Source organism: Tetrao urogallus, assembly GCF_951394365.1.
Source record: "Tetrao urogallus genome assembly, chromosome: 1".
Taxonomy (NCBI): Eukaryota; Metazoa; Chordata; class Aves; order Galliformes; family Phasianidae; genus Tetrao; species Tetrao urogallus.
This window is the reverse complement of record NC_136813.1, coordinates 90,358,043-90,371,941: the sequence shown is the minus strand read 5'-3', so window position 1 is coordinate 90,371,941 and position 13,899 is coordinate 90,358,043. Positions and strand designations below refer to the sequence as shown.

At 39.8% G+C, this 13,899-nt stretch overlaps 1 protein-coding gene across 1 annotated transcript in view; it reads right to left on the bottom strand.

The window, feature by feature from the left end:
* The window catches only part of URB1 (URB1 ribosome biogenesis homolog), a gene marked incomplete at both ends in the record, with an annotated part of 44,294 nt that extends 31,616 nt beyond the window's left edge, over positions 1 to 12,678 (bottom strand). The window contains 12 exons of the mRNA XM_079536286.1: positions 334 to 484; positions 1,128 to 1,301; positions 1,686 to 1,823; positions 2,968 to 3,163; positions 4,081 to 4,211; positions 5,711 to 5,836; positions 6,225 to 6,310; positions 7,685 to 7,781; positions 9,140 to 9,272; positions 10,515 to 10,666; positions 12,234 to 12,373; positions 12,549 to 12,678. Of these exons, the coding sequence (XP_079392412.1) occupies positions 334 to 484; positions 1,128 to 1,301; positions 1,686 to 1,823; positions 2,968 to 3,163; positions 4,081 to 4,211; positions 5,711 to 5,836; positions 6,225 to 6,310; positions 7,685 to 7,781; positions 9,140 to 9,272; positions 10,515 to 10,666; positions 12,234 to 12,373; positions 12,549 to 12,678 (1,654 nt within the window). The remainder of the gene's footprint in view (positions 1 to 333; positions 485 to 1,127; positions 1,302 to 1,685; positions 1,824 to 2,967; positions 3,164 to 4,080; positions 4,212 to 5,710; positions 5,837 to 6,224; positions 6,311 to 7,684; positions 7,782 to 9,139; positions 9,273 to 10,514; positions 10,667 to 12,233; positions 12,374 to 12,548) is intronic.
* Between the last annotated feature and the right edge of the window lie 1,221 nt (positions 12,679 to 13,899).

Sequence of the window (13,899 nt, the reverse complement as noted above, 5' to 3'; positions counted from 1 at the left end):
GCCTGGGCACCCTGCTCTGGGTGCTCCTGCTCGAGCAGGGGGGTTAGACCAGATAATCTCCATAGGTCCCTCTAAATCTCAGCCATTCTGAGATGCTGCAGCAGCAGGGACACACACTGCTTAACTTCATAGTAACAATGCCAGCCTTAACATCAGACTGTGTTCTGGGCATCTCTGATAACAGTCAGAATTAAACTGCTTGAACAACCGGCCAAAGTAAAGCTGCGTAGTAAATGCATGGGACTCTGATGAAGTTAACTTCCTTAAATTAGAGGAGGATTTCACAATATCCACACATGCGTAAGGTGTGATGACTTCACCTGCTTTGCCTACCATGTTGTTCAGCAACTTCTGCCATCTCAGTCGTTTCCTCTACAGCAGACACAGCAGTTTCATTCTTTTCCTCTTGTCCATCTTGGTTTTCCTTCCCTTGCTTCAGAAGAGACTGCCAAACAGCTACTATGTTGTTCATGTCTGGTAAAAGCTAGAAGCAAAAGGATTAAATTGCATTAGCTCGCCTGTATGAGTCAAAGCCACTCCAATGCAAATATTCAAAACCAACCAACGTGACAATTTGCTGCTCTTCATAAGTCACGAACTGACTGATGTACCATGCAATCAAAAAAAAAAGATCTGAAACCAAATAGTCCACTTTCAAATCTACAGAACATAAATATGAGAAATTTTACTGAAGATTCCTTTTAAAAAAAAAAAAAAAAATTAGGTTCGTTCTTTCTTCCTGATGGTCTATTATGAACCCAAATGCTACCTTGTCTACTAACTTCTAATTCTGAATTAGCTACGCTGGCTTCAGTTTACTCAAACCTGGGGAATTTGATTCCCGAGTCCAACTCCTCATGGAACATGTTTGTTGCACAATAACTGCCAGTATTGCATATGTCTGACAATAAAAGGTTATTCACATTTCCATCAGCCAGCTTTATTAGAAAATGAAGTCCACTATGGCATTAAGTTATTAAGACCTTTTAAAGCACAGCTTCCTCCCCTGCTGAAGGACATTATCTCCTCATTCCCAAGCCATAACCACTAAGGAAGAAAGCGCACAGGAGTAGTTACATGCCACATAATGACTCTTATTAGACTTCAATTGTCTTCCCACTTTGTACCTTGCTGATGGCTTCTCTGTACAGCTGCACAAATTCCTGCATCACTGACAGTGAGTAGATTTCTGACTTTTGCCAAGTTTCTTCATTCAAGCAGTACTCAATATTCTTCAAGGCTCTTTTCAGGATGCTTGACACAAGTGATAGTATGCTGTGCTTCACTACTTTGCTTGGTAACTATAAGTGCAAAATTGCATTAAAGACATTTCAGTGCTTTCTCTTATTGCTTTGAATATGCTCTGTACTCTGAATATATGTAAACAGTTGCTAACAAATGAATTACTTTTTAAATTTTACATTGCAGAACAGAACCCACAGGTTTTCAGATTCCCAGCCCAAACTGTTAATAAGCATTGGAAAAACTGGTGCTTGCAAATACCTACCAGAAGCACTACCAACAGGTTTTAACTGATGCTCCCATGCTTCCCCACACCAGCTTTATGCTGGAATGGACAATATAAAACACATAACCGACTTAAGAACCTTCTTGGGTGATCACAAACTTGAACAAAATAGCACTAACTAGGACAGAAAAACGCACTAAAAATAAACTGCTCTTACATTTAGCCCTTGGGTGAACATCATTTTATTGCACACTGCAGGGACTGTTGTTACCATCACCATAGAAAGCAACCTTGGGAGAGGAATAAACTCTGAAGTCTTAAAAGAATTGGAAATCTCTGGCTGAGCCTCATAGATCTGAAATAAAAATAACAATTCAATCAAAATTGACAGTCAGGGAGTTAGCAGAGTCTTCTGAGGAACAATTTACAGAAGAGTTTTAACTTTTCAAAAGCAATGACAGCACTAAATGTCCAATTTTACACAGGAACACTACGGAACATCCCCCAGACTCCTATTCAACTAAATGAAACATCTGTATATAATTGCAGCCCTGCTAAAAGCCACTTTATATCTTAAAAACTGTATTATCAACATGATGTTTCCTACAACATCTTACACCAATTCCTTCTTTCCTGGTTTAGCTAAATGTTTATACAGCTTCCTGCTCTGAGAATGGCTTTTTAGCAAGTGACCTTCCAACTCTGACCACACTTGTTAAAACAACTGAGGCTCTGAGTCATTTCATTTTCCTCAGCACTCACAGAAAATAGAATGCCATCTCCCCCTCTCCTTTTACTAACTTCAAAATTTAACAGCACCCTGTTGCTTCTTCCCTAACATACCTACAGGAATTGATAGTTATTTCAGAGCAATTAAGTCCTTCCTGCTTAAGTCACTTAAACCTTCATCATCTAACTTCCTCACTGCTGGTTTAAAACCATTACTTATGAAATTCTGTGTCTGTCTGCCTTTTTAGTGATTTTAATAAACCCTATAATAATATTAATAATAAACCCTATAATAATATAATAAAATGCTGTCATTTACAGCTGTGAACAAAATTCGTCTTCAGATATGCGAGTTCCTTCCAATACAGAACATCTGCCTGTGTAACAAAGAACTCTGCTCCCTGATCTCCAATTTATTTCCTCACTCATTTCAACGAAATCTTATTACTCCTCACTAGGAAGATTTTGTCCAAGTTCAAAAATTCAGTTTACATCTAACATGACCACACTACAAGCTGACTGGATCCTGTACTGCAGCAGCACCCGAACTGTAATAAAGTTTACACAACAATGGCAGAACATGTAAGGTCTTATAATCTCCTTCTGTAACAGCAACAAAGGCAAGTCTCCCAATCAAAGATCCTTTGCTTTTCTCTAGTTTAGGAATATACCAGAACTACTTCAATTTTTGGTGAGAGAAAAGAAAAAAAAAAAAGAATATTGGACTTGCATTTCTATGTAGAAGCAGTGCGCATGATTCATACTTTTACCTTTTTGAGTAACTTCATATTGTCCGCCCAAGCTGACTTCACTCTGGGAACAAAGGAATACTGGGTTTCCTTGAAGTATCTATTCAATAGATCTGGACATACTTTAAGAATATTCACCACGAGATCAGCAACCATTTCATCTTCTGTTGCAGTTTTTAAACCAAGCAGAAAGCGCAGAAGGACTATATTTCCTCCCCTATTGAAGAAAAAAAAAAAAAAAGCTTTAAGAAAAAAGAAATCCCTATTTCAATACTTCACATGTAATTTTAACTCTGCAGCTCCTCATGAATACTGCAATGCAAAAAGTTACACTTCCTCCGACACTGAGGAAAATCCAAGGCAAAACACCTGAAACTGTTAATATAATTTCTGAGTTTCTACTGAGAAAATTAAGAACTGAATTTACCTCCAATTCACTTTTTTTGTCTCATCAATAGTTACTACTTCTAATTAAAACCACAATGTTTCAGGATACTCTAACCAAACTTCACCAAGCTGAGGATACAGAATTACAGCTTAATATTATACCTGGAAGCATCACACAGTCTTTCAGTCCTGCCTGCCCACGCCCCAGCAACCCTTCTTTTTTTTTCCTTCTTTACAGGTAAAGAAATGTTTCCAGATGTGTTGGTGTTACAGACCAAATTCTGGCATTACTGAAATCAACAGTGACATTTTGCCAAAATTTGAGATAAACAACAGCTGATTCTACCAGTAGTAAATTATTTTTACCATTATCTGGTATACACCACAGCTTTGGTGTTTTATTCTCACATCCAAAATGATATCTTACAGTAACAGACTAGGTATGTAGTTATTAATGGAAGTGGCTCAGAATAACAGCAGCACTACCTCCACTCCCTAGGAATACAGCAGAGCACTCTCTAGTAGGCAGAGGTATAAGGGAATCCAACAACTTGATTTTGGGAAGTTAAAAACAAAACAAAAAAAGCAGCAATGAATTTCTCTCTTCTGCCATAAGTTACTGAGACAGAAGCAGAATTCAGCAATGTTAACTTGCAAAGGCCTGGGAAGGCAGACAAGATAACTAGTGAGATCTGTCTTGCTATAGCATGAAGTACACACAGGGCATTCAACTCACTGGCGACCTACCTGCCAGAAGTTCCAAGACTTGGATCATAGAAAGTAATGCCATGTTTCAGAGAGCAGCAGAGGTCCATTAAGAAATTATGAACAAGTTCTCGTACCATTGCCTTTCCCACCTCTTCAGAACCTTGAGTTACCTACAAGAATCAAAAGGGAGTTAAAAATGACATGATTTTTAGTAAAGAAGAAAATCTTACAGCAATTTCTCTCTTTTCTAAGTCTCACAGAGCTCCTTTCATATAGAAATATCAAAAGAAAGTTTGGTTTGGGTTTACATTAAGAAGTTTCAGTTTCTGTATTAAACATGTTAAATATTAAGCTATATTATTTTCAAGGAAAGAAAACACCCTAAACTTATACGTATACGTACTATGTGCAGGGCATTGCTGACCTAAGACTTTTTGTTCAGAAGCCAGACAAAATAGACAAAAAAGCGAAGCTAAAGAAAAGTAGCAATACATGATTTATGTAAACTGGGGCGAGGCTACCCTGGGACTCTGGAGAATAAGAACTAAAATTTAAGCTGAAAGAAAAAACTTTCAGTCTGATGGTGCAGCTTCTGTCTGAAGTTCCAAAAGGCTAAAACAAAAGACATCTAAGCCTTCAGCATAAAGCATATGAAAAAAGCAAGCATATATTCTTTGGGCAAATTTGGCACAAGATGGAACAGCTTTAACATAGGACAAGAAAGATGGGTAGCTAACACTACACTGAACTTGTCAATATTACAGGGAAAGGAAGTGGGGAAGTGGGGTATGAATGTACAATCATCATACAAAAAAAATGGAAGAATTAATTGAACATCTGTATCAATCAAAGAGATGGGGGAAAAAAAAAAAAAAAAAAGAAAAAAAAAAAGAAGTGAACCCCTATTCCATTCATCTTTTACATTCAAGACAATGCAATATTCCCATAAATGAGCCTTCAACAACTGCAGTTAGGAATCTGTATAATCAATGAATATATAGATGTTGTAATTATGAAATAAACAAGAAAGTTTGGCTAAGCAGGTTATTATATCAAAAAGGGAATAAATAAGAGCGTTTACCCTTGCCTTAAGCTTACTATAAAACTCCAGAGGAGGGATCTCCAGAAGAGATCCTTCCCCCCTGGTAGCCAGCTCTTAAACAGGTCTAGGAGAGGTAGAACCAGGCTGCACCCCTTCCAGCAGCACAGCTGAATTGCCTTCACCTGTGCTCCCATGCCTGACTCATTGCTCACTTCAGGTGGTCAATCAGAGGTTCAGGCTGTGACTCAGCAGTTCCCATACCAGAATTGTTGTTGATAATTGTAACTGATAATTATAATTACTCCAAAATATTATAATTATTCCAAAAAGTTGTTAACAACATATCAACATTGGAATGGCATAAGTATAAGCATCCGGTAGAGGACGTACTAGAAAGTAGTCGTTCAGTGTTGTAAGATTTGATGAAGAAAGGTTTCTAAAGATCAAGTGATAATGAATACAGATGAAAAGACTGCAACCAAAACTCGGTGGAAGCATAGAAAGTTCTCCTACTGCTCTCCATCAGGCTTATACCTATGCCTTAGACAGTCCCACAACAAAAAGGTAAGAAAAAACCAAAAACTACATTAAGAAAAATAAAAAGGTAACCCATTCAAGTTACCAGACCTTGAAATCCTTAGAGCTGACATCAGTAATGCCATTCCATCGGTAAAGCGAAGCCACATGATTCAACACTTCTGCAGTGAAAAAGCGCACCTTCTGGGTTTTGGTAATATTTTTATTTTGAACCACCTGAAAACAGCAAGGGAAAAAAAATGAAAAAAAACAAAATACCATCTCTTCTATTTATTTTAACAAAAACAATGGCAACTTAGCAACACACTTCAAAAAATTTCTCCTGCAAATAAGATTGGACGTTGTAACCTAGCTCATAGCCAACAAATCTAGAACTTCTTCATTTCAGCACGAGATGCACCCAGTGAAAGACGAATCCATTGTCACTGGAAGCATTAAGACTACAAGGTTTTTGACCATCAGGCTTGGCACTGCTGCAATTGCAACCCAAAACGGTAGGAATCTGGTGGATAACACACACTACAGATGAGCTGAAATTAGCATCTAAGTAGTAGTTATGCAAAAAGACAAAACGAGACAAAACAGTTTCAAGGATACACCATACCTTAGTTTTCAGTGTAGAGAGAAGAAGATTGACAGTAGAAACTTTGTCTTCCTTTATTCCAGAACGAAAAATATCTGGGATGAAATCTAAGAAGATATTGCAAATGTTTAGTGAAGATACGAAAGCTATTTTTATACTAAAACGCTTCAAGGAATTCATATCAATTTCTCTTCTATGTCATACTATTGATTTTTCTGTTAAGAATGACCCAAAAAACTGCAACGAGTTCAAAAGGATGATATGTCTGTAACCAGTGATAAGCAAGTAATGCTGCCAAACCTATCTCAGCCTAACTAGCTAAACTGCAAACTCAGTTATTAACAATTCCTGCAACAGCATCTGTCAACTTCAAATATATTTCAGATCCCAATTTGGTATGCATTGCTTCAATTTGAGTGAAAAATGGGGCACACAGGGTAGTGTAAACAATAGAAGTCAATAATTACAGCCTAGTTTCATGCCCTCACTGTGGGAACTGCTGCCAACTAATGAATATTTCTTGATCCTTTCTGAATTCTTTCATAATTGCACCAAAGGTCATAACTGGAAGTATCACAAGTCACTGAAGTCAACAGAAGTTTTACATTCAACTTCAGCACTTAAGGGACCAAGTTTCTATTGAGTGCCAATAGGATTTGTCCTTTACGATCCTACTCTATGTCAGGTGAGCTTGACCCTCTTCTCTGAGAGACATGGGCTGAACTTTCACATAATGCCTTCAAAAAGGATGCAAAGGGCATTACAGTGCTCACTGACAAAAAGCAGTCTAATGGAGCACAAACGAGTTGTCCCGCACAACAACAGAAAGAAACTTGAAGTACATGCAGTCCTTACCATTAGTGTTTTTCAGAAAACCTACTACTGTGTTAGGAGCAAGCCCAGAGGACACATAGCTTTTTTTCTGCTTACCAATTCTATTCTTTTTTACATCTGTTCCATCAAATACTTTCTATTTTTCTAAAGCTTTTGCAGATAAAAAACACTACTCTCAAATAGAAGAGGCATTCTCTACAATACTGAAGAAGTTCACAGTTTTTCAGGAAAAAAAAGATTAAAAATATGTTTTGTATCTTAATAGTGTTTATCTTGTTCATACTTTGAATTAGCTCTTACTTATTACCATCTTTGAAAGACTCTGTCTTAAAAAATATTCACAAGGGTGGATAGTGATAGGGCAAGGGGGAATGGTTTTAAACTGAGACAGGGGAGGTTTAGGTTAGATATTAGGAGGAAGTTTTTCACTCAGAAGGTGGTGATGCACTGGAACAGGTTGCCCAAGGAGGCTGTGGATGCCCCATCCCTGCAGGCATTCAAGGCCAGGCTGGATGTGGCTCTGGGCAGCCTGGTCTGCTGGTTGGCAACCCTGCACACAGCAGGGGGTTGAAACTAGATGATCATTGTGGTCCTTTTCAACCCAGGCCAATCTATGATATATACACACACAAGCAATTATGAAGTACCTTTTAATTCCAGCACTTGCATCAAAACTGCAGTGTCACCAGCTATTAAAAAGGAGAGAGCAAACTGAATATAGGCCATACGGACATCAGGTCTCCCCTGTGAGAAAGATAAAATGCAGCATTGACAGAGATTGTATACAACTGCAACAATTGATTATCATTGTAAGTACTATAAATGGATAAATTAAGCAGCTTCCACAGGCAGATTACATACAGCCACACACATGCGTTTATATGCAATACATCCACAGTACATGTAAATTTTAAAAACTTTGTGAATTAAGCAGGTTCATTCAAGTTCAAATCAAATATGAAAGCATCTGTTTCACTTCTGAATAGATAAGACAAGCTATAAATTAAAAAGAAGAAACAGTATTTCCAAGCCAAACCTTGTATTCACATCACTGAACATCCACTTCTGCACTGCTTGGTACACAGGCAAATAGTCATGAACACCAATGACAGCAGTGCTGCTGCTTCCAGAGCTGGGCTAATCCTGGGGGCTTCTGCCACTCACTGACACCTCTGGATGCATTATACACACTCCTCAGCTATAACAGCTGCTAACAGCTTATAGCGGGGTCACACAGCTGAGACAGGCATTTCAATTTAAGGGGTGATGGCACACTCAAAGGCAACTTCTACAAAAACCACGAAATCTGCCATTCTCAAATATGTTTATATAAAAAGAAATCAAGTAATAGACAATCAACCAATCAAACAAATCCTGAAAGAAAAAAAACAAAAAACCCACTTTTCTCCCAGAAACCACCTTCTGCAGACTCATTTATCACCAAATTACAAAAACCAAACACAAACATATTTGTTCTGCACCGGCGTTGAAAATGATACTGAAATAGACTTATATTTAGGATAAAATGTAAATATTCTTGTTCTAAAACACTGGTTGATTATTTTTAGCAAATAGAAGAAATGAAAAAGAGTTCCTTTTGGAAAAGAGGACTGATTACTACTTATTCACATGTCCTCCACTGGGATTTGTAAGAGACTGTCTTAAGTTCCTGGCTGTATTTCAAGCTTTATTACTCTGGTTACTGGGCAAAATCCCCTCTCCATTAAAACAACCACAGAACCTCCATTTATTTCACTGGGTTCAAACAACAATCCACACACACTGAAAAAATGCTCTTCACCTAAATCTGTCATAGAATACCTCAGGGTGCAAGCCATTGCCTCCTCAATTGCAGACACTCAACACATGCCCTGGGGGTTTCCCACCTAAGCAGATTGGAAACTCATGCCCTATGGACCAGCTCTGCTGCAAATTGAAACAACCAAGCAGCGCTTCATCCTGACGCAGCACAAGAAGGAAGGGGTAAGTTTTTGCAGATGAAAATATGGCAAGAGACTTTGTTTAAACACTTGGCAGAAGAAAACTGATAAAGTCAATACATAGCATTTCATGGTGCACACATAGACAGCTGTTCATTTTACCTTCTTGTCTCTTTTTTTCACTAATCCAGACAGAAATTTATTATTGAAGTCAAAATGGCTAAACACGTCCCTTGCAGTATCTGGCCCCTGAGCCACCATTGCTGACAACAGGGTAAGGCACACTCGGCTCATCCTAAAAGGAAAGAGGAAAACATGCAGGTTATTTCCAGGATGACAAATGAAGAGATTAAATATAATGAAAGATGATTTTTAAATAAAATAAACTGTCCCATTCCACCTCCAAGAGCCATCAAAGCCTTCCAAATTTTCAGGCATGAAGTAGTCATCAGAGTAAGCCTCAACACGAGCAGTCAAGATAGCCATTAGCAAAGTATTCCCACTCATGCAAAGCTCTTGCTGCAGTCAACGACTGCAACGAATGTTGTGATTCTTGCTTACTGAGCAGTGGGAAAAATTGCCTAGAAAACTAGAAGAGAATTAAAAAACAACCAAAAGCATTGCTCAGGCAGTGATAATGACAACAGGGTAGAGCAGGAGACAAAAGAAGGGAAAAGGGAATGTCTATTTATATCCTCAGATAAACTTTTCAGCATGGACAGTTTTGTTACTGAATAAAATATCACCACAAATTTGCAGTCTGCCCAATGCAGGTTCTAGAAGGATTTCTCCAAAAGCTGTAGTCTTTAAATTATTAAGAAGAAATACAGATCTTGCACAGTTTCAAAAATTATTTTACTATATATACCCTCGCATATTTGGGATTTTATGGACAGTTAAAATGCTTGTTGCAGCAAGATCACCTCAGTGGTCTGGGAACCGTGGTCATGACCATGACCTGGAAGACAGAAAACACTTTTCTAATGCTGGCCTATACAAAGACCAAAAGGGTGGCCTTGGACAAGGCAACCTCTCACTGCCTACTGTTCAGGGGTATGGAGCAAAATCCACTACTTACATTCATCTGCCCCACATGCAAAGAACAGATGGAATGGTTGTTTAGATTGGGCCAGATAACAGGAGCGCTCAAATCAGCCTTAGATATAAAGGACAAAAAAGATTACAGAGGAAAAAAACAGTGTGAAAGGCCAAAAATACATCTGTTATAAAGATTCACAAACCTGGCAGCATTAAAATGGTAAGGCTGAAGATACCATCCATCTAACATCTCATCAAGACAGGCACAAACAAAGAAAACCACAGCTTCATACAAGTACCATATGGTATTAGATTGTGTATCATACTGGAGCTTCCACTTCAAAGGCTTCTACATGCAGCTGTTTTACAAACTGTAGAACAGTATCATTCAATAAAGGTAGATTGTTAGCAATAAGTTCAGTTGAATTTTGGACAGCCCCTTCGGATCAATTCAGAGCAACTGACAGAGATTCTCTGCAACAGAATAGAGAAGACTTACCTGTGATTTTCAGAATACAGTGCAGCATAGACCAATCTCATGTAGCTGTGAATCAACCTTTTGACTATGTTCATTCCCACAACAGAAAAATGGGAGAGGTCACTGGCTGTCCTCAGTAAAATAGTTTCTAGGGCTTGAAAGATTAATATCATCTGTAAAAATGAAAAACGTGTTAGTATTTGCCAATGTCAGGTAGGGCTTGAAACTATTAACTGGGCAAACAGTAAAAAATACAATTAAAGAAAAAAAACCCAAAAACCTATCACAAGAGAAAATCTTGCAAATATGAAAGCAAAATTAACTTCTGAATTCTCTCCCAAATCAATGCTTCCTTTTTAAAAGACTAATTCTGAGGGTATTAATCTTCAAGGAAGCCCCTATAGAGGTACTACATGAAAGACTAACATGCCATAGAAGGGCAACACACTGTTGATTTTTTGTTGTTGTTGTTTGTTTGTTTTTTTTTTTTTTACAGTTGTTAGACTGATGAAATTCAGCTGGAAAGCTGTGTCAGTGTGCTGACTGAAACAAAGGGCCCCTCCTCAGATGTGAATAGAGACCTACATGTGCACACATGATTTGTCAGTGTATGCACAACAGCCACTTCTGGGAACTCAGAAACTGACTGCAGTGTAAATCTTAGCACAGGCTGATGAATCTCAAAAGTCCTTTTTAAGCTGGAGGACAAGGCTGAGGTCCTTATGAAACAATACTGTAAAAGAGAACTGTTACTAAATGCTCTGTGAAACCTGCTTAAGAAAATCAATTGAGCTGCTCCAATCTTTCAATGAACTCCTTCTGGATGAAGCCAGAATCCTTGTTGCATGGGGATTGCATTCATTATTAGTTCATTGTATTCATTATTATTTTTAATCAATATTAGCCTCCGTAAGTAAAAGAGTCTTGAAAATAGAATTTAACTGAACATGACTGCCATAACAGAGGTTGTCATTTCTGTCATTTTCTGTAAAGACAACCTAATGCAAAGGCAGGTGCATGGCTATTAAAATGAACACTATCAGATTTTATGTTGAGAGCAGACTTAAGTCAAAAACAGTACCTGCTGTGAAAAGAACTTTCCAATTTGTTAGTTTCTTCAACATTTTTGTGGAAGAAAAATTGATTCAGATAAGAAAAATGATGTCAACTTTAGCAGCAGCTTCTTGGAAATATTCATGTATCAGGGGGATGTCTAATTATATAAAAACCACTATTTCCATCAGACAAATTTTTTGTTTGTGTAATTGCTGTTGGTCCCCTAATTAAATGGTAACATTTAAAGAGCTGTAACAGCCTGATTTTGGCTGGACTACTGGTTGTGCATTTTACCACCTCAGAGGGCGGTGAGGCACTGGCACAGCTGCCCAGAGAAGCTGTGGTGCCTCATCCCTGAAGGCATTCAAGGCCAGGTTGGATGGGGCCCTGGGCAGCCTGAGCTGGTGGGGGGCAGCCCTGCCTATGGCAGGGGTTGGGACCAGGTGGGCTTTGAACTTCCTTTCAACACAAACCATTCTGCGATTCATTCCATGATCATTAAATACAGGAACATCTTTGCACTGGAAAGGGCTTCTCCTACTCGATGAATGCTTCTGCCACTGTACTTTGCAATAACATAGTTATTATCAGTTATTTATGCTGCCAAGCATTTCTTTGGCAGCTTTGCTCCCAGCCAGCTCAGACTGTAACCACACCAAAATATAAAACCCACGGAAGACTTACTTCACTTTCAGGCTTCTTCTCCCCATCCAGCAGCTTGAAAATTTCAGCACACTCCACCGAAATCTTTATGTACCCCTCCACGACATCATATATTTCGGCAGACGGCAGCGTTTTCGCCGTGGAGACGAAGGTCTCCAGACCTGCAAGAAGAGATTTCCACCTGGATGGAGCTACGCGGGGTGGGGGACGCGTGGTCCAAAGCGTGGGCAGCAACACGTGCCCCGAGCGGCGATCACCCTCAGCCCCTCCGCACAGCAGCCGGGCCGGCAGCGCGCGCCTTTATCCCACGGAGCCCACCGCCCGGCCCCTTCTCACCCTTTCTAGCAGTGGCGGGGTCCCGCAACAGCGCCTTGAAGCGGGCGCCGTTGAACTCCTCCTCCTTACAGCGGGCTCGCTTGGCCGCCGGCGGGCCGGTCGTAGGCACACCGCGCCGCTTGGTCGCCATGCTGCTGTCACCGCCCCGGAAGCTGCGATGGCGGCCGCGCAGCGCCGCATCCCGGCAGGAAGCGGCGAGATCCTCCGCTGAACTGAGGAGAGCAGGGTGGGTGTTAGTGCGTGAAGTACGGCGGCAATGAGGGGTACTGGAAATAAATAACTGAGAGAAGGTGGAGTTAGAAGGCAAGCCTGATTTCTATAATAATACCATATTTCTAGGAACATCCAGGAAAGATACTACCGCAAAATACATGCAAAAAATATTTTCAATTTTCATGAAATCGTAGAATCACAGAATGGCCTGGGTTGAAAAGGACCACAATGCTCATCTAGTTTCAACCCCCTGCTGTGTGCAGGGTCACCAACCAGCAGACCAGGCTGCCCAGAGCCACATCCAGCCTGGCCTTGAATGCCTGCAGGGATGGGGCATCCACAGCCTCCTTGGGCAACCTGTTCCAGTGCCTCACCACCTCTGTGTGAAAAACTTCCTCCTAACATCTAACCTAAACCTCCCCTGTCTCAGTTTAAAACCATTCCCCTTGTCCTATCCACCCTTGTAAACAGCCGTTCCCCCTCCTGTTTATATGCTCCCTTCAAGTACTGGAAGGCCGCAATGTAAATTACATCATTCTCTCCCCTCACAGCCTGAGTAGCTGTTGCAGGATTTAATAAAGATGGTAAGGAAGACTGTTAATTTCACTTCAAACCAGACTACTTCCAATATGCTGCCCTAGTGTACTTTGATCACTTACCCCTTCCTTTCTCTGCCACAATTATTAAAATTTTCTACCCCAGAGCCTGCTTTTTGGCAAGCATCAATCGTGGAGGCCTGATCAGTGAATGAGACATCAGGCTCAGACAACGTTCATCTGCCCTGTTATGACTGCATTTTTAGAAGATGGAAGCAGCAAATGACTCAAGTATTAATTTCTGAGCTGCTCAGTTTTCAGTAAATTGAAATATATTCCTTTGATTCTTGCCAAGTGAACATGTAATCATATCCAAGATACACATTGCCCCTTTGGCATTTGCTAATCTGAAAAATAATTCCCAATCCCTCATGAGAACCTTAGCTCTTGCTCAAGATCAATGAACTCCAGATACAGAATTAATCAAGCCAAGTGACCCTCTCTTGCCTCAGCCATAATTCAACTTAAGAAGCGTTTGCTGGCTTGAACAGTGCCTTGTGTAACAAGAACCTGCTCTACAGTCCTGCTCAGCTTGCCTCTTC